We start from the raw sequence: 22,404 nt of genomic DNA, 5'->3' as shown, positions 1-22,404 counted from the left end.
TTCTTTGTAGTAAAATTGAACCTTCTGTGAACAGGATACAACTGTAGCTTGAGATTTCCCAAGAGATTTTAGTGTTACTTTTTGTTTGTGGAGACAGCTCAAAAATTAAAATAGACTAATACTGTAATTAGAAATAAAGAATAATGACATTTCCTAAAGTCTGTTGGGCTCTGGATGTAGTTACTAAAGGAAGATGACAAGTAAATCACATCAAATCTTTGGCAACCTAAGTCTTGTTTTCTTGCTATCAAGAGAGCAGAGGGTTATGGGATGGAGATCCTGTGAAATTGGATTGTTATGATCATTATACAACTACAGATGTGATAAATTCATTTGAGTAATAAAAAAAAAAGCAGAGTTTCTGGTTAGGGTTACAACTTTGGGATTTAGGAGAAAAGGAAACTCAGATTCAAAAAAAAAAACCCCTGCAATTTAATACTGAGAATCATCTTTGTAGGGGGCGGGGCTCAACACAAAGACAGAATTAGAGATAACCCTTGCATGCACCAGGGCTGGGTACCTGTCCTAGGCACTGCAGCCTTTAGCCCTCAAGGATACTCAATTTAAATTCTAAATAGTACTCACAAGTATGCAGGCAGTAATACTACTCAAAGAGATGCAGACCGCAAAAAATATATTCAGTGGTTTTGGAGGTAGTTGAGGGAAAACAAAAGCACTGATCAGCGTTACCTGTACAAAGAGAAATTACGTCAGGCCTCAGGAGTAATTCTTAGACTTGGTTAGACTGGCATCTAGGCAATGTAATATAAAATACTTCACATTGTAAAATGCTATCTATCACCAGGTCTGCCTTCTGGAATGTTAGTATTTAATGAAATACTTAAATGTCTTCAATTGTGTGATTTCTTTTAGTACTTGTCCTTAATCTTTCTAACCTTTTCCCCCTTTATGAGAGGAGACAAACCACCAGAGTGCAGTAAAACTAGCTAAATTCAAAATAACCTCTTCATCAAGAAAGATTAGCATTTAAACCTTATTCCCAGGACTAACGACTACACTGGGAAAAATTCTAACCTTTTGTCTTATTTTGAATACTCTAGGGGAAAAAAAAGGTTTTGTTTAACATGAAAAATACTAAAAGATTTCTAATACCCTATAGTTCTTTTTACCTTAGCTATAACATTTTACCCATTCTTTTAAAACAATCGTGGAAACAAACTTCATTAAAATTCTCTGAGATTTAATGAAAATGTGCCCAAAAAAATGTCATTCCCAGACTATGGGAAATGTAGCTCTGTTTTGTTTTATTGAGATAGCATCAAGCTGTACTATACAGGATGAACAATTAAAATAGTCTTTTAAAACCAAAGGGTAATATAATAATGAATGTACTTTGGGAACAAAAGAAAGGTATTAGCAGTAATGGGGAGGTTGTGGGTTATGTACAGAAGGGAGTTACTGGTAGCCACTGACATAGAACAGATTTACTAGACAAACTCAGAAAACGTGCTATTTCACATTCTACTTGGCGGTGAGTGTGGAAATGAAAGAAGTTTTGTTTAAGTGATAACAAAATTGAAAGCATTAATTTAGCTATGATTGAATTACTTCACATGCTCATGTACTGGCCCCTTTTATATATATATTTTTGGAGAGTTGATTGAACCATAATATTTAAGTTTTCAAAACTCTGGCTTAAGAGACTGAGTGAGATGCAAAATAAAGATACTTACTAGAATCAATAAGGATGTTAAGCTGCCGACAACTAAATTGATGATTCGATCCTGAAAGAGAAAAGAGTCTTTTGAGCCATATGATAAACCCATGGCACTTTCAGAAGGTACAATGCTAGGCACTGTGGTGTTTTAGAATGGAGGGACCAGGACCTGCCCCGCTGAACTTTACAGAAACTCCAAGAGAAGCTGGGCGTGTATGAGCCACCAGAGTAGAAATGGTATTTTTGGGAGGGTGGACAACTAACTGGAGCAGATTTCTTAATGGGACAGGATATTTTCACATTAAGTTCTTCAGAAAATTGGTAATGACTGGAGGAGGAAGGGAGGCTAATAAATAGTCCACCTGCTGCTGGAACTGAGCAGAAGCAACTGGGATGGCCAGCCCAGAGCCTTGCAGGGAGGAATCAGGAACAAGACGAGGTGTTGTCAAGAGCCATCACGAGTTTGGACCTATTTGTGATACTAGGTGTCTAATGTAATCTAATAAATGGTACTGCTAGAACGGACCCTAGAATGTCCAAGCTGGAGGCCATCTCCGACCATCTAGCCCAGTGGTTTTCAAATTCATTTAATAGCAAAAGTCTTTAATACATAGAGAAACATAGAATCATGTGAATGAGGAGCCTGGGGTCCTACCCATTGAGCTTTCCTCTTATTCCCATCTCAGCCTCAGATGAAGAATGGCTTGGAAAACTGATCTAATCCAATCCTAATTTTTCAGGTTAAGGTAAATTTAAGTCCCATGAATATGGTTAAATTATTTGGTTAAAGTCATAGAGAAAGTTAGAGGCAGCTTTGAAACAAGATTCCTAAATCAGGGTCACTGGTTAGATAGAATTTCAGTTCTAGGAACTAAAAAGTTAATATTTTATATAAATAGTCATACATGCTAATACTGTGATATATATATATATATATATATATATATATATATATATATATATTAGGTTGGTAGGAGTTATTTACAGAGCTTGCAGAAGAAGGTGGTAAGGCTTTAAGACCTGATTAGGAAACACTACTTTAAAGCCAAGGAGAATATCAAGTAATCTTAGTCCTGAAAAGTCAAAGCTGAAGTCTTTAATGAATCAGCCTTAGAGGCTATTTTGGTAAAGTGAACAAAGAACAGCAGGATATGGAATTTGAGCAGCCAATAAACAAAAAAGCTCAGAGATGGGAAGGACACAGGAACATGCAGAGAGCAGCCACACATTTCCAAGTTACCTGCTTCTAAAAATAAGAATCCAAAGTTAAGAGTCAGGCAGGCAAAGCTGGAAGGGAAGAGTAAGGAAAGCCAAGTATTGTATCTGGTGTGCCTGATCTCACCAGGGACAAACCACACTCCAGACCAAGGCCACTGCAATTCAGATTTACACAAGACAAAGGAAGGAACTCCAGCGAACTCTCTTTCTAAACTGGAGGACTCAGAATAGATCTTATCACTACCTCAGGTACAGAAGGCTACACAGCACAAAAAAGATTATGTACCATTGATAGCAAAGAGATTCAGAAACAAATCACTGGTCACTATTAACTTGTTTCCACACAAGACAAGTTAGAGAGAGAGAGAGAGAGAGAGAGAGAGTGTGTGTGTGTGTTACAGAGTATTTACAGACAATCCATATGAACCCCATTATTTTTGCCTTGTAAAAAGGTTTCAACCCAACTTTTCCGATCTATTCTTAGAAGTCAAGAATATTTGCACCCATCTCCTTATGACCTCCAGGGATTTGCAAAAGTTTATAAAGGCCTGCATACCTCACAAGAGCTCTTACGAATAGAAAGAAGCTGGTGAAAAGACTTGAGTGAGAAGTAGCCAGCAAGAATCACTATTCTCCAAATGGCACCGCAAGTTTCCAACCAGGATCAAAATGGGGAGCGTGAACCTGGTGACACACAGTAAAAGTATGCCAAAGGCGTTTGCATCTAAAGATTCCCAGGATGAAATGGTATAATGACTATCCCACAGGTGGCAACACGGCTCAGGGCAATTGAGAACTTGTCCAAAAATCGCAATACCCATAAGCGATGGAAACAGGATTTACTGCAACAGAGCAGACTGCATTTATACTTTTCACTGGAGCAGCAGCCTAGCATGTTAACTGCTGGTTTAGACAAACCCATCAAATTGTAAAGAGCACCCCAGAAAGCCTATTAGCAAAATACTACAGTAAAGTGTTTATCTTTCAGGAATGAAGATTTCCTCATAAGTGACTTTTTCAGACTATTGAACATATCCATAGAAGCCTAGCTGGTTTCAATTATTCATGAAAATGTATCTCAACTTTAATGACTACCCCATGCTTGCCTTCCAGACAGTTCACTGTCTAGAATCCCAAGTCATTTTCATGAATATCAGTTATTCTATTATTACAACTCAGTCTCCGTGGGACTCCCAAGATGGGACAAACTACTTAGAATATGGCAGAAGTGTTTCTCAAAGGGTCTCCTTTCTCCAAGCCAAGGCCTTTGCTTCAGGCCTTCTGCTATCAAAGGAACAATGAATCCAGGCCAAAGTAAATAACAGTTATCTTCAGAAAACCTCCCACTTTCTTCTAAACTCTTACTACACAGAGTGGTTGTGGCCCAGCAGCACTGGCCTCACCTGAGACCTGTAAGAAATGCCGAATCTTGGGCCTTGCCCCAGACCTACTGAATCAGAATCTGCATTTTAACAAGATCCTTAGGTGATCTGTGTGCACATTTAACTTTGTGAAGCATGCTCTAAAGTTTAGAGTCTAAACTAAACCATTTGGGGAGTTCCCTGATGGCCTACCAGGTTAAGGATCTGGCATTGTCACTGCTATGGCTCTGGTGACAGCTATGGCATGGGTTCAATCCCTGGCTGGGAACTTCTGCCTGCTGCCAGCGTGACCAAATATAAAACCTTTTTATTTTCCTTTTTCTTTTTTGGCCGCTTGGCATCACATGGAGTTCCTGGGCCAGGGATCAGATCTGAGGCGCAGTTGTGACCTAAGCCACAGCTGCAGCAATACCGGATCCTTAACCCACTGTGCCGGGCCAGGGATCAAACCTGCATCCCAGTGCTCCCATAGTGCCACTGACTCCGTTGTGCCATAGCGGGAACTCCAAAAAGCATTTTTTTAATAAACCACTTTGAATACTGATAAGTTCAAATCATAGGATAGAGACCCCTTCCTGGGCCCAGAGATGACTTTTCAGGGCTTTACCAGCTCTCCCTGCTCCCAGTCTCCAAATATAGAACAAATAGAGAATAATTAAACCACTCGTTAATTAGCATTTCAAAGGGCAGCGTTAGAGCTAATATGCTAGAAATCAGAAGTAGAGCACATGGAGAAAATAGAAATATTACATTTAGATTTGCTGTTTATGGAATGAACTGAAACTCGGTTTATCTCTATTTCAAAAGCTAGTTTCTATTACTCAGTTATTCTATTTCCCACAAAAACTAGCTATCTCCTCCCCAGTTTTGTTATTGCCCTATTTCCATCTAACAGAACTCTTCTCCCTACCAGAGCTTTACACCTTATACTGTTGCTTACTTTTTCTGCTCCCCAAGGAAACTCAGCAGGATGAGAACCAGCTTTGATCCTGACATGCAGAAAGGACAGGAAAGAGAATGAGATGTCTTTCCCACAGCAACAGGTTGAAAGACAGTCTTAACTCACATGCATGCATATATCTATGAGCATATGAACATAAAAATAGACAAAAACAAAGTTTTGAGAAGGATTCTGCATATATTACCGAATCTATTCATTTTTGTCACTTAAATATCACCTCAGTTATCTCAATAAAGTTTTTTTTTTTTAAGTATCTACTATATCCCAGATGCAAATACAACCACAAATAAAACCACCTCTAACTCCAGAAGTTTACATGATGCAGAGCTCAAGAGAGCAGGAGGGAGAAAGGCAATGAGGTATATCATTGAACAATGAGGGAGAGAATATCAGACAAAGTCACATCAGAAGAAGGATGATCCATTGATTGAAGAGGAAAGAAAAGGTACCTCAGGAAGAAGGAAACTCACAAATTCCCCAGGGCAAGGGGGCTGGGACGCGGTGCACAGGTGGAGAGAGAAGCCTGAGTCCAAAAGAGGCACATCTCTGTCTTCCTTTGAAATGGGGGAGGAGGAAAAGACAGCTGAGCATACAGGGCATTTGTGCCTGGGGTGGAAGAAGGTAGCCCAGTGAGGCAGTAAGGAATATGTTGTCTCCATCTATCAGTGGATAACTAGGCCCATCTGCCCAAGGTGTCCTCTCCAGAGCTCTTTGTAAAACGCAAGCCTAACGAGGCAGGGTCAAAGGCTCTAAGAAACTTAGGAGTTCTCTGGTGGTCTAGCAGTTAAAGATTTGGCATTCTCAGTGCTCAGACTCCATCGCTGGCCTGGGAACTTCCACATGCCATGGGTGTGGCCAAAAAAAAAGGTCTAAGAAGCCTTAGACTAATACATACAGACCCTAAAATTAGAGCTAAAAGACCAAGGTTCTCATCTCAGTTCTGCCTCTGGCTAGCTGGGTGACTTCAAAAGGACCCCTTAACCCACTGGGGTCTATTAAATGAGAAGATTAGGCTAATATCTGGTCCCTTCCAGGTTTAAGGATTTATAGTTCTGGATCATTGGCTTTAGACAGCACCTGGGCCAGAGTAGAAGGCCTATCCCCCATCAATCAAAAAGTAGAGGAGCCCCCTCAACTTCCTTGGTCATAAGCCGGCATCCTGATACAAGATTGGGAACCCCAAACTCATTTCAAATGCTCAGGTGGTAATGAAGGTTCTGGGAACATCCAAATTACCAACAGTATTTGTCCTCAGCAACCTGGAAACATTCTGGCTCTAGACAGCTGGGAATGCTAACACATAAAATCATACTCAATCTTCCATTTCTACAGTAATTTATTGTTTTGCCTGCTTTCAAAATGCATCTAAAACTTGTGCTATGAGAGCAAAATCCTAACCCATTCAAGGAACAATAAAAAGCGCAAGGCAAAATTTCTAAAGGAATCTGGGGAATGCAAAGAAGGAGTAAAAGGATTTATAAGAAAAAGTCTGACTAAAGAAAACTTTTCAGGACTTCACGTCGTGGCTCAGCAATAATGAATCCGACCAGTATCCTTAAGGATGCTATTTGGATCCCCTGGCCTCGCTCAGTGGGTTAAGAATCTGGCATTGCCATGAGCTGTGGTGTAGGTCTCAGATGCGGCTCCGATCTCCCGTTGCTGTGGCTGTGGCATAGGCCAGCAGCTGCAGCTCTGATTAGACCTCTAGCCCGGGAACGTCCACATGCCGTGGGTGTGGCCCTAAAAAAAGGAAAGAAAACTCTTCTGAGTTAGGTTTGAATGTTAGTTCCTGGCAGCCAAGTAAGAAGTACAATGGGTTTCACTAATGACAGTGAGCCCGCTGGATCCTAATGATCCTCTAATAAGAGGCAAACTTCTCCCAGGTCTAAGAAGAGTTCGTTGCATGAGTCTGTGCAAATACCAGGACACAGAAAATACAGCTACTTCGTACATGACTATTTTTTATACTGACCCATAAAGATAGCTGCAGGCATCATGTCCCCAAAAGTGTGAGATGTGGGGTGAGAAGTGGGATGGCTAAAATGCCACACACCCAATTTAACTGCTCACCCTTCAGAGCTCAACTCAAACATGCCTCCCCTGTAAATCCTTTCTAGGCAGCATCCTCGGGCACCTCTCAGGATATGAGATGTCCCTGTCTGGGCCCCCAGGTCCCATAGTCCAGACTTCACACTTGTGTACACATGGCCTGTGTCCTCCTTTAGGACTGGCAGTTAATAAACCATCGGTAAGGTAGCCTGGAGCCTGGTGTGCTCCTGGCCAGCCAGCGCTCTGTGAATGTTGTTTAAACAAGAGAATCATGAATGGAAGCTGCCGACAGTATTTTCCTCAGAGCTGGCCACTCACCATAGAGGCCACTCACCACTCATCCAGGGCCTGAAGCCTCAGCTTGTGGTTAGCCCGTGGCCTTGCTGCTCCAGGACAGACACGCAACATTCCTGCAGGGGCTCCAGGAGGCCCAACCCTGATGGTGCCTCCCAGGCTCAGAGCCAACCACCCCACAGAAATACCCGTAGTCCACCAAGGGCCATCTCTCAGCCTGAGGACAAAAGCCTCATTACTCATTTCCTGCCAGGGAAGCACCAAGCACTGGTTTCAGAGGCATAACAGGGGTTCCTGCCCAGGAATCGGTCCTTCTGCGGTGCGGCTCGCCACTCCCAGCAAGAAGCCCCGGGAAACAGAAAGCAGGAAAAGAAAACCCAGATGACAAGGCCACCAGGCCTCTCCCTTCCACGGTCTAGAGAGAGGGGATCTAGGAGAGGTCAGGGCAGACGGAAAATTCCACTTCTGTGTTACCTCCTGCTTTCTCTGCGACTCTATCCAAGTCCATCTCCGACGACATCCCAAGCGGCCTTTGGGACCCCACCTCTCCCCAAGTACACTCAGGTCAACCTTCACCCCCACACCCTCAAGTCCCCAGGCAGCCACCCCATCGCCTGAAACCTGTTCCATGGGAGCCAACTGCTTCCAGGACCACACGCAGGGCTCTCCAATGCCCAGCTTTCCCTTGCTGCCTCCGTCTGTCCACGTGGTCCCCAAGAGAGCCTGTGCTACCCACATACTCATCCCAGGCTCACAGGGCCAAGATGGAGTGGGTGGGGCGGGGCACTTCCTGCTCCGAAGGCCCGACTGAGATGTCAATTGCAGTGATAACCTCTGCTCTGGTCTGAATGCTTGTGTCCCCCCAGAATTCACCTGTTGAAATACTAATGGCTAATGTGACAACAGGTAGGGGGGAGGGCCTTTAGGATGTGCATAGGTCATGAGTGTGGAGTCCTCCCGAGCAGAGTAAGTGCCTTTATAAGAGGGGCCCCAGAGAGCTCCCTACCCCTTCCTGCAGGTGAGGGGACAAAGAAAAGTTTCTAAGTGTGGTATTTTGTCATGGCAGCCCAAACAGACTAAGACATCCTCTATTCTTAAGATTATGCCCTGGCATTCTCATGCCAACTCTTCCCTTCCTCTTCTCAGCCACCAGAATTATTTCGGCACCCTCTCTGCCAAATCCCTCGCCTCTGACCCTCTCCTCCACTGCCCCTGAGCCTGGTCCTCACCCTCATCCACTGACTGATCATTCCCTGTCTGTTACACCAAAGCCCTAACGGAGGGCCTCCCGACCATCCCTGACCAGAAGCCAGCAGTGTCAGAAATGCCTGGAGCCTCCCTGACAGATGTGTTCATCTGCTCTTGATGCTTTGAAAACCTAGTCCCTAGTCAGCCCTAAACCCTCAACCACGTCTAGGTTCTGGCACTAAGCCTTGTTGTGAGGCCTTTAAACTCTCTGGCCTGCACCAGGCCGTTTACTCATCTGTCTCCTCCTCCACACTGTAAGGACTGGGAGGATGAGAGCCACATCCTCCTTGTTCACTGGTGGATTCTGGGCCAGTGCATGTGACTGAAATCCAGCCCAGTTCTGCATTGCCCAAGCTGTGCATCCTCGCACGGGCCTGTGCATTCCCCCAGAGGCAGGGGCACCTCCGCCTACCACAAAGCCCAGCCATGTGGCAGCAGGAGCTGCCACTGCCTAGTGGGGAACCTTCTTCTGAAGGGACAAAGGTGCCACTACACCAATAGATGGCGACACTGGTCACTGCCCTCTGCTAACCTCTTATGTGTGCCCAGCATACATCAGATATTCATATAGCAGCCGGAAAATCAAACAAATGGTTTACTACAAATTCCTGTCTTCAGTTGAGCACTGAGTCTTTTCCTGGACTTTTATTTTAGGTTATCTCTGTCTCTCTCCAGAAAGTGGCCTGAAGCTGCACCTCAGCTCAGTTCCCCAATCTCACTTTTTTTTTTTTTTTCTTTTTAGGGCTGCACCTGCCGCATAAGGAGGATCCCAGGCTAGAGGTTGAATCAGAACTGGAGCCACTGGCCTACACCACAGCCACAGCAGCTCAGGATCTGAGCCCTGTCTGTGACCTACACCAAAGCTCATGGCAATGTGGGCTCCACTGAGCCAGGGGTCAAACCTGCATCCTCACGGATGATAGTCAGATTCATTTCTGCTGAGCCACAACAAGAACTCCCCCAATCTCACTCTTGAAGCCTATCCATCAGCAGACAACCTTGCTAAAAAAGATGCCAAGGAAGAAAAGAAAACTCCCCTCCCCCTATTTCCATCCCTTCCAGCCTGAAGAGGACCAGCCTGAAGAAGAGCCTGCTCCTCTGCCAATTCTGCACCCACTCCCTGGCCTGGTCAGTTATCTCTGCCCTCACCTCAATCTCTCCCTCATACAGTTCATCTCTGGTCCCCAAATCTCAACTCTCCAACATCACTTCTGATCCCTTCTACCCAACCAACTTGATGTTCAGCATCCATTCTCCACCATTTTTACATGCTAAGTGTGAAGAAGTTAGAAAGGAAATAAAAGCGGGTAAATGAAGAGTGACCAAGGTGGAGGTAGGGGGCTATTTTTAAAAAGGAGGCCAAGGAATCCTTCTGAGATATTTGAGCAGGGACCTTTTTAAGAAAAAGGAATGAGACAGACAAGGATCTGAAAGAAGTGTATTGAAAACAAGGCAGTATAGCAAGTGCAAAGGCTCTGAGACAGAAGTGAGCTTGGAAACTAGAAGAAAAAAAAGAAGGTTAGGATGACGGAAGCTTGACAAGTAACAGAGAGGGAGGAACAAGAATTTGTTTCATGCCTTTCCATCTTCCTCGCAGTACATATATGCTCCATAAGGAAAGACACGCTCTCCACCACACAGCTCATTTCCTGGGATGCAGTATGCACATGATTAATCACTGAATCAAAGAATACACACAGGCACACTCAACAACCTACAGCCTCCAGAAGAATCCTGCACTCAGCACAGCATTCGAGGCTCTTCCCCTAGCCCAGCCCTTCCTCCGACCCTTCCTCCCAAGTTCAAGAGTCTTCTCACAATACACTCAGTACTCTGACCCTCTCCCACCCTTTTGACACAGAGGGATCTCCTGTGTGGGCTTCCCAGTCACATCCTCCTGTCAAAACTCCCGCTTCAAGGTCTCAGACTCAGAAGCCCTCTGACCTGATATCCCCAGTAGAATGATCCCCTTCGTCTGTGCTCCCGGGCCCTCTGCTCCTCCTTTCGCTAAAGGGCTCAACCCCATGTTAATCCTCCTAGCCACAAGATCTTCAGGTCACGAAGACAGTGATTACCTTCTCTTGTGAGGCGGAGAGAAGAAAAGCAATTTAATCAGCTTGTTTTAAACATACAAGGGGCCCCACTTCCTACCATTGTTACTTCAGCTGAGTGATTCAGGCCCTTGACCCGTGTCCTACAATTTTACGTCAAAGTGTTATATTTCTCTGTCAAACCTCAATGGCCCAATGCCAGAAATCAAAGGCCAATTCTCAAAATCAATGTTCTTTACTCCTTCCAAGTGGCAGTGGAAAATGTGTTGTCAGGAAAGCTCTGGAAATGGCCCAGTCAGCAGCCTAAGGGCAGCCGTCTAGGAATAGACACATTGAGAGGACATGAAACATGGGGGCAGGTTTGGGCTCAGCGGAAGCAAGAGACCTTGGGCCTTGCCAGTGGGTTTACTCAGTTCCCCCAGAGCCTCAGGGCCCTGAAAGGGCAGGAGCCCCCCCTTGTGCTGTGGCCAGAGGCAACCCTAGGGCCAGTGGGCGAAGATGGAAGCAGCGGCTCACGGGCCTCCCTGGTAACTCTGAGCTCCGACCACGGGGGCTGCAGATCTGAGACTCTGTGGAGAACCTGAAGCAAAGGCCGCACCAGCAAAGCCTCTGAGACTCACACACCCACACCTGCTGACCCCTCCCTCAAGCTCTCAAATGCACCAGGACCTCCAAGGCCGCCCAGCGCTTGGAACACCCACCTCTGCCCTCGTGCCCCTCCAGAGAGAGCAAATGTAGGGCTGCTTTTAAACGCTTCCCTCATTTAACAGATTCAGTCTGAAGCATCTTTCCATCACACCCATCCTGCCACATTCCCCTCCTCATGGCTATGCGTACTTGAAATCTATTACTTTCATTGAAGTGGGGCAAAAGAGATCATGGTAAAAACAGGAAACAAACCTAGTTCACATGTTTAAGAGACAAAATGATCCTCAGAGTTGGAACCACAGGAAGTGCTGGATTTTTAGGTGCTCTGACCTTCCAAGTGGGAGGCACAGAGCAGGGACAAGGAAGCCAGGGGCCCAACAGGCCTGACTTATGTTTATCCTCCTGACACATGCCTGTCCATGGCCTTGGATAAGTCATCTAACTCTGAAGCTGAAGTTTCCACATTTGTACAAATAAATCTGTATTTGCACAACGGTCAAACACACAGGGCAGCTGTAAGGATTTGGAGACAATACATATACAGCCCTAGATCCTGGTGACACTTAGCAGAGAGTTGCTAAGTGGCTGCCAATGTGGTACTAGTACTATTTCTACCACACCTAATGAGGCATCTCACCCATGAAATTAGGTCCTCAGGGATAAGTGGGAGTTGGGTGAACCCCAGAACCTGGCCCCCGTTTCAAATGCAGTCCATCTTCCCATGGGGACACTTATGTCTGTCAACCCACGTGTCCCCACAGCAGCAAAGAAAGTATGGTCATTATACCGCTACATGCATGATATGAGTATAACATCCATAGGACTAGGGACTGACCCTAAGAAAATGACTCAATTTAGTAGGTTCAGCCTATTACCATAGAGCTGCAAAAACCATGCCTCCAGGGAGAAAAACTCGGCAATCAGCGTCTAAGAGACCAGGCCTCGGTTTAAGTTTCTTATACTGTATTGTATTTTATTTACTGTTAGTTTCTTCGTTGAAGCTCACGTGCCCTTAACTGCATGAGAGCCTGAAGCACTGCTTCCTGTTTTGCATCCAGCGTTCCAAGTCTCTGAACACCAGCCCTCTTCTACAGAAGGTTCAGGATGTCCCAAGAAACCAGGTTACATTGTGGTGATGCCAAAGGCTCAGTTCACTTAAAACTTAACAAACTTAAGAATATAACAAAAAAAGAAGCAGATTCATGGACACTGAGAACAAACTGGTGCTCACCAGCAGGGAGAGGGAAGGGGGGAGGGGCAGCAGAGTGGTAGGGGATTAAGAGGTACCAACTATCAGGTATAAAATAAGCTACAAAGGAGTTCCCGTCGTGGTGCAGTGGTTAACGAATCCGACTAGGAACCATGAGGTTGCGGGTTCGGTCCCTGCCCTTGCTCAGTGGGTTTACGATCTGGCGTTGCCGTGAGCTGTGGTGTAGGTTGCAGATGCGGCTCAGATCCTGCGTTGCTGTGGCTCTGGCGTAGGCCGGTGGCTACAGCTCCGATGAGACCCCTAGCCTGGGAACCTCCATATGCCGTGGGAGCGGCCCAAGAAATAGCAACAACAACAACAACAACAACAAAAGACAAAAAAATAAAAAAATAAGCTACAAGGATGTACTGCATAACAGGGGAATAAAGCGAATATTTTATAATAACCGTAAATGGAATATAACCTTTAAAAACTGTGAATCACTATACTGTATAGTTGTAACATATAATATTGTACACCAACTATACTTCAATTAAAAAAAACTTAATATACATAAAATCAAGAGCTGGGTAAGGCACTGTGCTGAGTGCTAAAAAGGCTGAAGAAGTAAGGCAACTGGCTCCTACCCTCAAGATGTTTATTAGACTCTGGTCTGATCTATACAAATCCCTCACAGAACAAGGAGGAAGTACCAGGGGGCCCCTCTGACTACCCGGCTCATAGGAGAGAAGCATGAACTCAACTGAGTCATAAAGAAGGTTCTAAGGTGGGAAATGAGACTGAACAGGATTCAGAGACTTGAAGATGAGAGGGTGCTACAGAAAGGAGAGCACTTGCCAAGAGCAGGGAGAGAGCTCAAAGAAAGGGGTCTGGGGAGAGGTGGCCTCCTGGACCAGGCTCCACAGAATATGGATGGGTAAGACCAGGGGGTGTCAGCCCTCCCCATGCACCAGTATCCTCTGAATAGTTTTCTGAAAACAAACAAACAAAAAACCACAAATATTCCCAGTCCTCTGGGTCTGGGTGTTGGGGTGGGGTGGGGGTAGTTATTATAGCAGAAAAGAAAAAAGTCCTTGCATCTATCATTCTAACAGCAACTAAGAGTGGTTTGGCAGGCAGGATGAGAGGTAGGGGGCAGTGGAGCTCCGCTTTGAGGGAGACAGGAGTTGTGCTCAGAGAATCACCTGGATGTTCTGTCAAAAGGAAAGGGGCTAGGAGTTCCCATTATGGCTCAGTGGATTAAGGACCCACCATTGTCTCCCTGAGGATACGAGTTCAGTTCCTGGCCTTGATCAGTGGGTTAAGGACCCAGTGTTGCCACAAGCTGCAGCATAGATGCAGCATAACCCAGCAGGTGCAGCTTGGATTTGACCCCTAGTCCAGGAACTTCCGTATGCCACAGGTATAGCCATGGGAGGGGTCATAGGCAGACAGAACAATTTTAACCACATCTTTGTTCTTAACTAAGCAACAACCCCTGCCTCTATCCTCCCAAAAGGCAAGAAGGAACACTCTAATTTCACACTATTATTTGCAGAAGCCAATGCTCTAAGTTTGAAGTGTATAAATTCAACTACAGGTCATCAAGAGACCTTGATTCTCACCACTTGTACTTATTTTTTTTATTTTTTATTTTTAAATTTTTTTTTGGCTTTTTGCCTTTTCTAGGGCCGCTCCCACAACATATGGAGATTACTAGGCTAGGGGTCTAATCGGAGCTGTAGCTGCCGGCCTATGCCAGAGCCACAGCAACACAGGATCCAAGCTGCGTCTGTGACCTACACCACAGCTCACGGCAACACCAGATCCTTAACCCACTGAGCAAGGCCAGGGATCAAACCTGCAACCTCACAGTTCCTAGTCAGATTCATTAACCACTGAGCCAACATGGGAACTTCTGTATTTATTTATTTATAAATTTTGCAGGGAGAGCAGGGAAAGATGCAGTAAAAATGCTTTAGTACATGGAACTTTAGCCTTTGGAACCAAGGACCTGAGTCTGAGGGCTCACTAACTTGCCTCCTACACAGAAAGTACCCCACCCCCCATATGGTCTGAGTCCAGTGTATGCACCTTCCTCCAACTTCACTCACTTTTCTTACAACGAATCCAAGTAGGAATAAAGGGGCCAGAATTGTCCCCACCCTTCTTAGAGAATGAATTGCTTACTGCATTATCAGTGAAAAAAAATGAACACAAGAGTCCACTCCAGGAACGGGCTTATGTCTCATTCCCCACAGTGCAATATTTCTCCCTTGGCCAGGGGCACCAGCTGGGGGATGCTAGGTGGCTTTCTTCCCCAGAGAGAACCATCCTCCCTTTCCCTGCTAGGCTCACAGATCCACTAGCTGAAACTGATTTCAGATGATTTGCCAGACAGCTGGCAAATCAACTCACAAGCCCTGAGGATAACTTAATGCCTTCCTTTACTCAGACAGAAAGAGGGCCAACTGTGTACCATCCAAAAAACTTTTTTTTTTTTTTGCTTTCTAGGGCCACACCTGCAGCATATGGAGGTTCCCAGGCTAGAAGTCGAATTGGAGCTACAGCTGCTGGCTACACCACAGCCACAGCAATGCCAGATCTGAGCTGCGCCTACAACCTACACCACAGCTCATGGCAACTCCAGATCCTTAACCCATTGAGCGAGCTCAGGAATCGAGCTGCGTCATGGATCCTAGTCAGATTCCTTAACTGCTGAGCCACAACAGGAACTCCCCAAAAGTGAACTTTTAAAGGCAGCTGTGGGCAAGAAAGGAGGGAACATCTCTAAGTTTGAGCTCACACTAGTAAGGGAGGATCAGGAGACAGAGACTCCTAGAACCACACTCCCCGAAGGGGGTTCTGTAGACACCTGGCTCAGGCATGCTGTGTGCTGGGGGGTAGGGGTGGGGGGTACAGGATAAGAATGGAGTAAGGGCTCTGATTGCGCCAGCGCTAAAAGGCCAGCCACCAAAATAGCACAGGAAGCAAGACTTACCCCGCCCCATTCCAACTAGAGGCTCAGTGCAAATTAACACATTAAAGGTTCTGGGGGAGTTCCAGTCATGGCTCAGTAGTTAATGAATCTGACTAGGAACCGTGAGGTTTGGGTTTGATTCCTGGCCTTGCTCAGTGGGTTAAGGATCTGGCATTGCCATGAGCTGTGGTGTAGGTCGCAGATGTGGCTCGGATCTGGTGTTGCTGTGGCTCTGGCGTAGGCCAGCAGCTGTAGCTCCGACTGGACCCCTAGCCTGGGAACCTCCATATGCCATAGGAGAGGCCATAGAAAAGGTAAAAAGACAAAAAAAAAAAAAAGTTTCTGGGAAGTCTCACAGTAAAGAAAAATGTTTCAGAAAGTTCCCTTGTGACCCAGAAGTTTAAGGATTTGGAGTTGTCGCTGCAGCAGCTTGGGTCACAAGTGTGGTGTGGGTTCAATCCCTGGCCGGGGAACTTCGGCATGCTGTGGATGGAACCAAAAAAAAAAAAAACAAAACAAAACAAAAAAAATGTTTCAAACTATACTCAATATTTTGTAATAATTCTGTTAATAACCTATATGGGAAAAAAAAGCTAAGAAAGAATGGATATATGTGTATATATAACTGACTCACTTTGCTGTACACCTGACACTAACACAACATTGTAAATCAACTACACTTCAATAAAAAGAAAAGAAAAATGTTTCACAAACAGGGCCACAAAACCAACATAACTCACTTGCTTTAAGAACTGCACTGTCCAATACAGTAGGACCAGCTATGGATGGAAACTGAGCACCTGAAATGCGGCTAGTCTGAATTAAGATGGGCTACTAAGTGAAAATACACCCTGGATTACAAAGGCTTAGTACAAATAAAAGAATTCACACTAATTACATACTGAAATGATCGTATTTGATTACATATTGAAGTGATAGTATTTTGGATGTATGGAAATTAAATAAAGTACATTATTAAAATTAACTGCATCCATGTATACTTTTAAAATATATAGCTACTATGACATTTAAAATCATCTAAGTGGCTCACATTACATTTCTATAGATATTGCTCCTTCAGAAAATACTAAGCAACACCACAGGCTCAGAAACCTCAGGTACAACGTATTATTGTGGCACCGATGCCACCATTTGTTTTTCCTCTCAAAGAGATGTAGTACATCCCACAACTGGGGATAGATAAAAGCAGATGAGAAAAGCAACTGGATACTCTGACCAGGATTGATAAGATGGCTCATCTAGCAATATGTAATTCCAAAGATTTCAAGGAAGGAAGAGCTTCCCCTTTTTCTTCTATTATTCCTTAGATGGTTATGCAACGATGGAAAACTGTTTTGCTTTGCCTTTTACTCCGTGGCTGTATCTGCAATGTTATTCCTAAACAACATGCTAAAGAAATAGCAAAAAGACAAAAAAAAAAAAAAAAAATTTTAACAACCTCAAGGTCCACCAATAGATGAATGAATAAAGAAGATGTGGGTCATATTTACAATGGAATACTACTCAGCCATAAAAAAGAATGAAATAATGCCATTTGCAGCAACATGGAGACAACTAAAGATTCTCATACTAAGTCAAAAAGAGAAAGACAAATACCATACAATATCACTTATATGTGGAATCTAAATTATGGCACAAAAGAACCTATTTGTGAAACAGAAATACAGACCTAGAGAACAAACTGTGGTTGCTAAGGGAGAAGGGTTTGGAGGAGGGATGACTGGGAGGTTGGGGTGAGCAGATGTAAGCTATGATACAGGAGGGGACAAACAACAAGGCCCTACTGTTTAGCACAGAGAACTATATTCAATGTCCTATGATGATAATGGAAAAGAACATTTTTTTAAAAAGGTGTATGTATGTATAACTGAATCACTCTGCTGTACAGTAGAAATTAACACATTGCAAATCAATAATACTTCAATAAAAAACTAAAATAAAATTGAGGGACTATGATAAATCTTTAAAAGGCAAGTATGATTACTAAAAGCTCAGAAGATCCCTCAGACTAGGACAGGAAGTGGGCTTTTCTGGATTGTCTCCTCAGAAGCATAGTCTGTTCATATTGTTTCCACTGTAAGGTGGCTGTTGTGTCCAGCTTCCTGGTGTCTGAAATGGAGCATACTGGGAACACACTCACACAGGGCCAGTGAAGGGTCTCCCAGGGTCCCCATCCTGCCCTGGCAGTGACTGTTCCATGGAAATAGCTCCAATGCAGTGTGTCGTACTCTTTCACTATTGAAGCCCCATTCCTGTGTCTTGCCCACTTTAGGTCCCCAAATAAAATCATTTCCTATCACAAAAGACAATGCCTCTCCTTTAGATCTGCCACCTCAGTTCATACAAAACATGATAAGATCTCAGATCAGAGGTCTCCTTTCTCCATTCTGCACAATTTCTCTACATCCAATCATTCTGTTAGGCTCGCAGAGGAAGCTAAAGGGAGCAATTCTGAGAAATATGGAAATATATATTATTATTTTTTTTTTCTTCTTAGTAGTTGATTTTATTGTTATGAGGCCTAGAATGGCCTAGTAATGCTGGGGGTGTATACTCTTGGATTAAATAATAAGCAACCAACAGGGATACACCTGCAATAGTCAAGTTCTCAGATGGGTTTCAGTTGGATCAGAAGCAATAGGAAATATAGTCAGTGACCATTTCAGCCCAAGTGAGTTGGAAAACATCACTAAGTGTCTCTCTAAATCAACAAGTTCCTTTCCAAGCCATCGACCTCAGTACTCAGAGGTTAAAGGCGGTGAGAGGTTTCCGTCATCCAGAACCCCAATCTGTGCACCATAGTATACAGGGGAGACAGAGAACCTCTTCGCTCTCAGGACAGCTGGGCAGCCAGGTGTCCTAGATCCTACCCCTTCAAGCAGCATGCTGCCTCTCCTCTCCAGGTCCCAAATCCTCTTCTAGTCAAACCCCAATTTAGGGGCATTCATATCTGAAAGCCAAAGGCTACCAGACACTCTGAATGGAGAATCCGTCCTCTCAGACCTTTCCCCAGCTTACCAAAGTGAGCACTTTCTCTTCGGTACTCCAACATGCCCCCCTACGCCCCTGTTCTAGCACAGATCCAACTGCATCACACTTGCTTACATATTCCCCCAACTACCTGGACTCCCTGGACCCCCTGGGCCTATCACATAATGCTCAATATGTTTGCAGAAATAGGGCTATCTATCTACTGGACCAGAGCCAGGCTTCTCAAACCAGGTGCACTGGGGGCGGGGATTACGCAAAGCCACAGAATAAACAAGGAGCATCAAGCTTAAAACATTTTCTCAAAACAACACTTTGAAAACAAAAAAAAAATCCAGAGTTCCCGTTGTGGCACAGTGGTTAACGAATCTGACTAGGAACCATGAGGTTGCAGGTTCAATCCCTGGTCTTGCTCAGTGGGTTAAGAATCTGGCGTTGCCGTGAGCTGTAGTGTAGGTTGCAGACTCAGCTCGGATCTCCTGTTGCTGTGGTGTAGGCCGGTGGCTACAGCTCCGATTGGACCCCTAGCCTAGGAACCTCCATATGCTGCGGGAGCGGCCCTAGAAAAAGCAAAAAGACAAAAAAAAAAAAAAAAAGAAAAGAAAAAAGAAAAAAAAATCCACATGTAATTTTAAAATAACAATAAAGTAGTAGTCTCCTGGCAGCTTCCAAATTCAGGGTTCCGCTCCAGGCTGTCTGGTGCACAAGTTCCCTATCCTTTCTCCTAAAGAGGTCCCTGCCAGAGCCCAGAAACCCAAGAAGTTCCGGACTCCATATGTGCCCTCCTTTTTGAGAGCCTGAAAGCACTTTGTCAGGGGTCAAAAATCACCAATGCCACTTTCTGAGTGGGGGGAAAACAAAAAACAAAAATACCTGAACAGGCTTATCTTGCCCCAATGACACAAAAAGTTAATGCCGGGGACAGGAAAGTAGCTCTCTTCAATTCCTGGCCCAGGACATCACATGATTAAGCTTGTAAGAAGACGTGATACTTTTTAAAAGCCTAAAATAACATACTATTAGCTTGTTTGGGTCTGAGACCCTTTGATCACTTCCTGTAATGGAGCCCCATCAAAGAAATCCCATTTCACGCCTGTCCTCTTCTCTGCCAGGCTGCCTCAGCAGTAAACCCTTAAGGCTTCTACATAAACACAATCAGAAGCACCTCTCCAGGGCTCTTACAGAGGCCTCAGGCGCAAATGTGAAGCCTCTCAGAAGAGCAGCACTCCACCTGCACGGCGGATGTGCAAACACCCAACTACCTGCCCGGGGGGCGGGCCGCTTCCGCACACCCAAGAAGCACACCCATCCCCCCACCGTGCCCCGCACAGACGAGAACTTTCTAAACTTTTCTCCACCCCAGCCCTCAAGGCTCTTGCGCAACCCTGTCCCAAAGGAGGCGAGGAACAGAGCAAGTACCTCGAGAGGGACTGAACTGATGTTGAAGAATCAGCAGCTCTTTTCTTGCTACAAGTGCCTTCAGGGGCCGCAGAACGTCCCAGAAAGGCTCCAGGCCGGAGGGCGGACAGACACAGACACAGGCACCCAGGCCGCACTCACCTTGGCCGACGTCTCTCCGAACAGAGGTCTGTTGTCCAGGCCACTGGTGCCGTAGGTCCTGGTAGAAAAGTCCTCCATTTTAGGGTTTATTCGCTGTCCCCAAGGCACTCAAAGCCGAACCAGCATTGCCTCCCGAAGTCCCGGGTCCACGAGTCGCAGTCACCGAGCGCTCATTGCCGAAGCCCAGGGGGCCGCAGTCCCGGCGGCGGCGGGGGTGGGCGCTCAGACCCACGGGATAAGGCAGCTCAGCCTGAGCCCCGCTCCGCTCTTCATCTTCAGCAGCTGCCGCAGGAAGTGAAAGGAAACAAACACCGCGTGGCCGACGGGCCAGCCTCCCCGCCCCGCCCGCTTCCCCAAATCTCAGCCCAGGGTCAGCCTGGCTCGTGCCGCAGCGGGCGGAGCGAATGGGCTTCCCCGGGCTACCCGCTTCTCTTTCTTCGCCACCCCTCCCAGTGGCACGGTAATTTCCCGTGCTTTCTAAATGTTCCCGTGAGCACGTACCTCTTCAGGCTCAGCGGGGGAAAAAAGTTTTTCTGGGAGAAAGCCTTACAAGCCCTCCGCCCCGCCCCAACCCTCTCTCCCCAACTGCCGGAGAAGTGAAGCTGCGGGAGCAGAGCCCAGGGCTCTGCGTCCCCTCCCGCAGCGCTGCGCGTTCAGATCGCGGCAGCGCGGAGCGATTCGGATCCCCGCTCGAGGATTGCATGTACCCGCGGGCCGGCGCGCTCCCCTCGCGCTTTCGGAGCAGGAGGAGGGGATCCCACCTTGGCCCGGCTCAAATGGGCCACTCTCTCGGATCCGCCTTGCGCCGGCAGGCCAAACCTCGGCGTCCCTGCCGCCCGCACGCTGGGGAGTCCTGGCCGCGCGGGAAAGCACGGGTCCCTGTCCACGCCCGCGCGGAAACTCCGTACCGAGGCGTCGGCGGGAAAGTGACCGGCCCGGCCCGCGGAGAGCGGATGTGCGGCTCCCCTGGCCGGGACCCCAAGGCCACTGTCGCAAACCGACTTGGCCCGCCCAGGCCACGTCACGGCCCAGGCCACCAATCCCGCGTGCCAAGACGCCGCATTGGCCGCGGAGCTTTATTTCTAGTGGTGCCAGTTCATTCCCCGCCGGCCCGCTTATCTCCTCGGCTCCCAGTTTCTCAGCCTCTTAGTAATTAGCGCCTGCGCGACCCACGTGGGCAAAGCACATTTCGGAAGATAGCCTTGCACTGGGCTGAAAGCGTCTCAAAAACAACCGGCCTGCTTTAACCACCTCAGTCTTTTCACAACTAGGACGGAAAGGGGATCGCTGATAAATATGGTTTAGGGTTGTTTGTATGTTTGTTTTGTGAGAGGGAACCTGTGTCGTGGAGACAAACGGTCGAGGAGTAATGCTTCTTTCAGTAATGCTTGTCCACTCATCCTGCTGGTTATAATGCCAACTAAGCACAGGTGCAGACAGTCAGCCTCTTCTTCTACCTCCTAGGCAACATAGCGTCCCTCTGGATTTGGGGGCGTTTATAGTACTGGGAAACAAATGCAACTATGCTAGGTTGCTTGGACAATACAACTCCTACATTGAGAAGAGCTCTGACTTCGTTTGTGTGCAGGAAGAGACCATGTTGGAACAGTGGAGCCATGTAACACTTGGAATCCAAGCAAAGATTCTCGGTGGTTCCTCTAGAGTTTAGGACAACGGATTAGGACAAGGGATGGACGGAGAACCACAGAGCTATAGGTTTGAAATTTACAACACTGGATATAAATGGGTATGGTGTATATATCTAATCTAGCAGTTATGTATTTTATAAATGATCTTCTCTTTGGGACTTTTTGTTCTAAGAGGAATGCTGCACAATCTTGCACCATCTCTATTAGCAGTTTGGCCCAATAAATAATTTTATTCATTCACTGTGCAGCACATTTACTGCACATTTACAGATACTTTTTGAGCACAGGCTATGTATCAGGCAACCGCCAGAGTTTTAAAGTAATCCAGGAGTTCCCATTGTGGCTCAGTGGTTAACGAATCCGAGTAAGAACCATGAGGTTGTGGGTTCGATCCCTGGCCTTGCTCAGTGGGTTAAGGATTCAGCATTGCCGTGAGCTGTGGTGTAGGTCACAGATGCGGCTCAGATCCTGCGCTGCTCTGGCTCTGG

General features: G+C 46.0%; 1 protein-coding gene across 6 annotated transcripts in view; it reads right to left on the bottom strand.

Moving 5' to 3' along the window:
• The window catches only part of TMEM243 (transmembrane protein 243), a 59,229-nt gene extending 37,973 nt beyond the window's left edge, over positions 1 to 21,256 (bottom strand). For 2 of the 6 annotated variants that reach the window (XM_084977278.1, XM_003130210.6), the window contains exons 1-4: positions 21,029 to 21,256; positions 20,268 to 20,549; positions 1,695 to 1,745; positions 586 to 690 (exon numbers count right to left, since the gene is read on the bottom strand). In XM_084977278.1, coding sequence (XP_084833404.1) covers positions 586 to 690; positions 1,695 to 1,745; positions 20,268 to 20,345 — 234 coding nt within the window. In that variant the 5' untranslated portion in view covers positions 20,346 to 20,549; positions 21,029 to 21,256. Of the gene's footprint in view, positions 1 to 585; positions 691 to 1,694; positions 1,746 to 20,267; positions 20,578 to 20,768 lie in introns of those variants that run through there. The other 4 variants (XM_084977279.1, XM_005656707.4, XM_005656706.4 and 1 more) reach the window with 3 other exon arrangements.
• Positions 21,257 to 22,404: the final 1,148 nt, after the last annotated feature.

The sequence above is a fragment of the Sus scrofa genome, chromosome 9 (assembly GCF_054392235.1).
Source record: "Sus scrofa isolate SSC_HxYL_T2T_F1_AM1 chromosome 9, Sscrofa_HxYL_maternal_Yorkshire_Landrace_v2.0, whole genome shotgun sequence".
Taxonomy (NCBI): Eukaryota; Metazoa; Chordata; class Mammalia; order Artiodactyla; family Suidae; genus Sus; species Sus scrofa.
The sequence above is the reverse complement of the archived record's forward strand: the minus strand, read 5'-3'. Positions and strand labels throughout refer to the sequence as shown.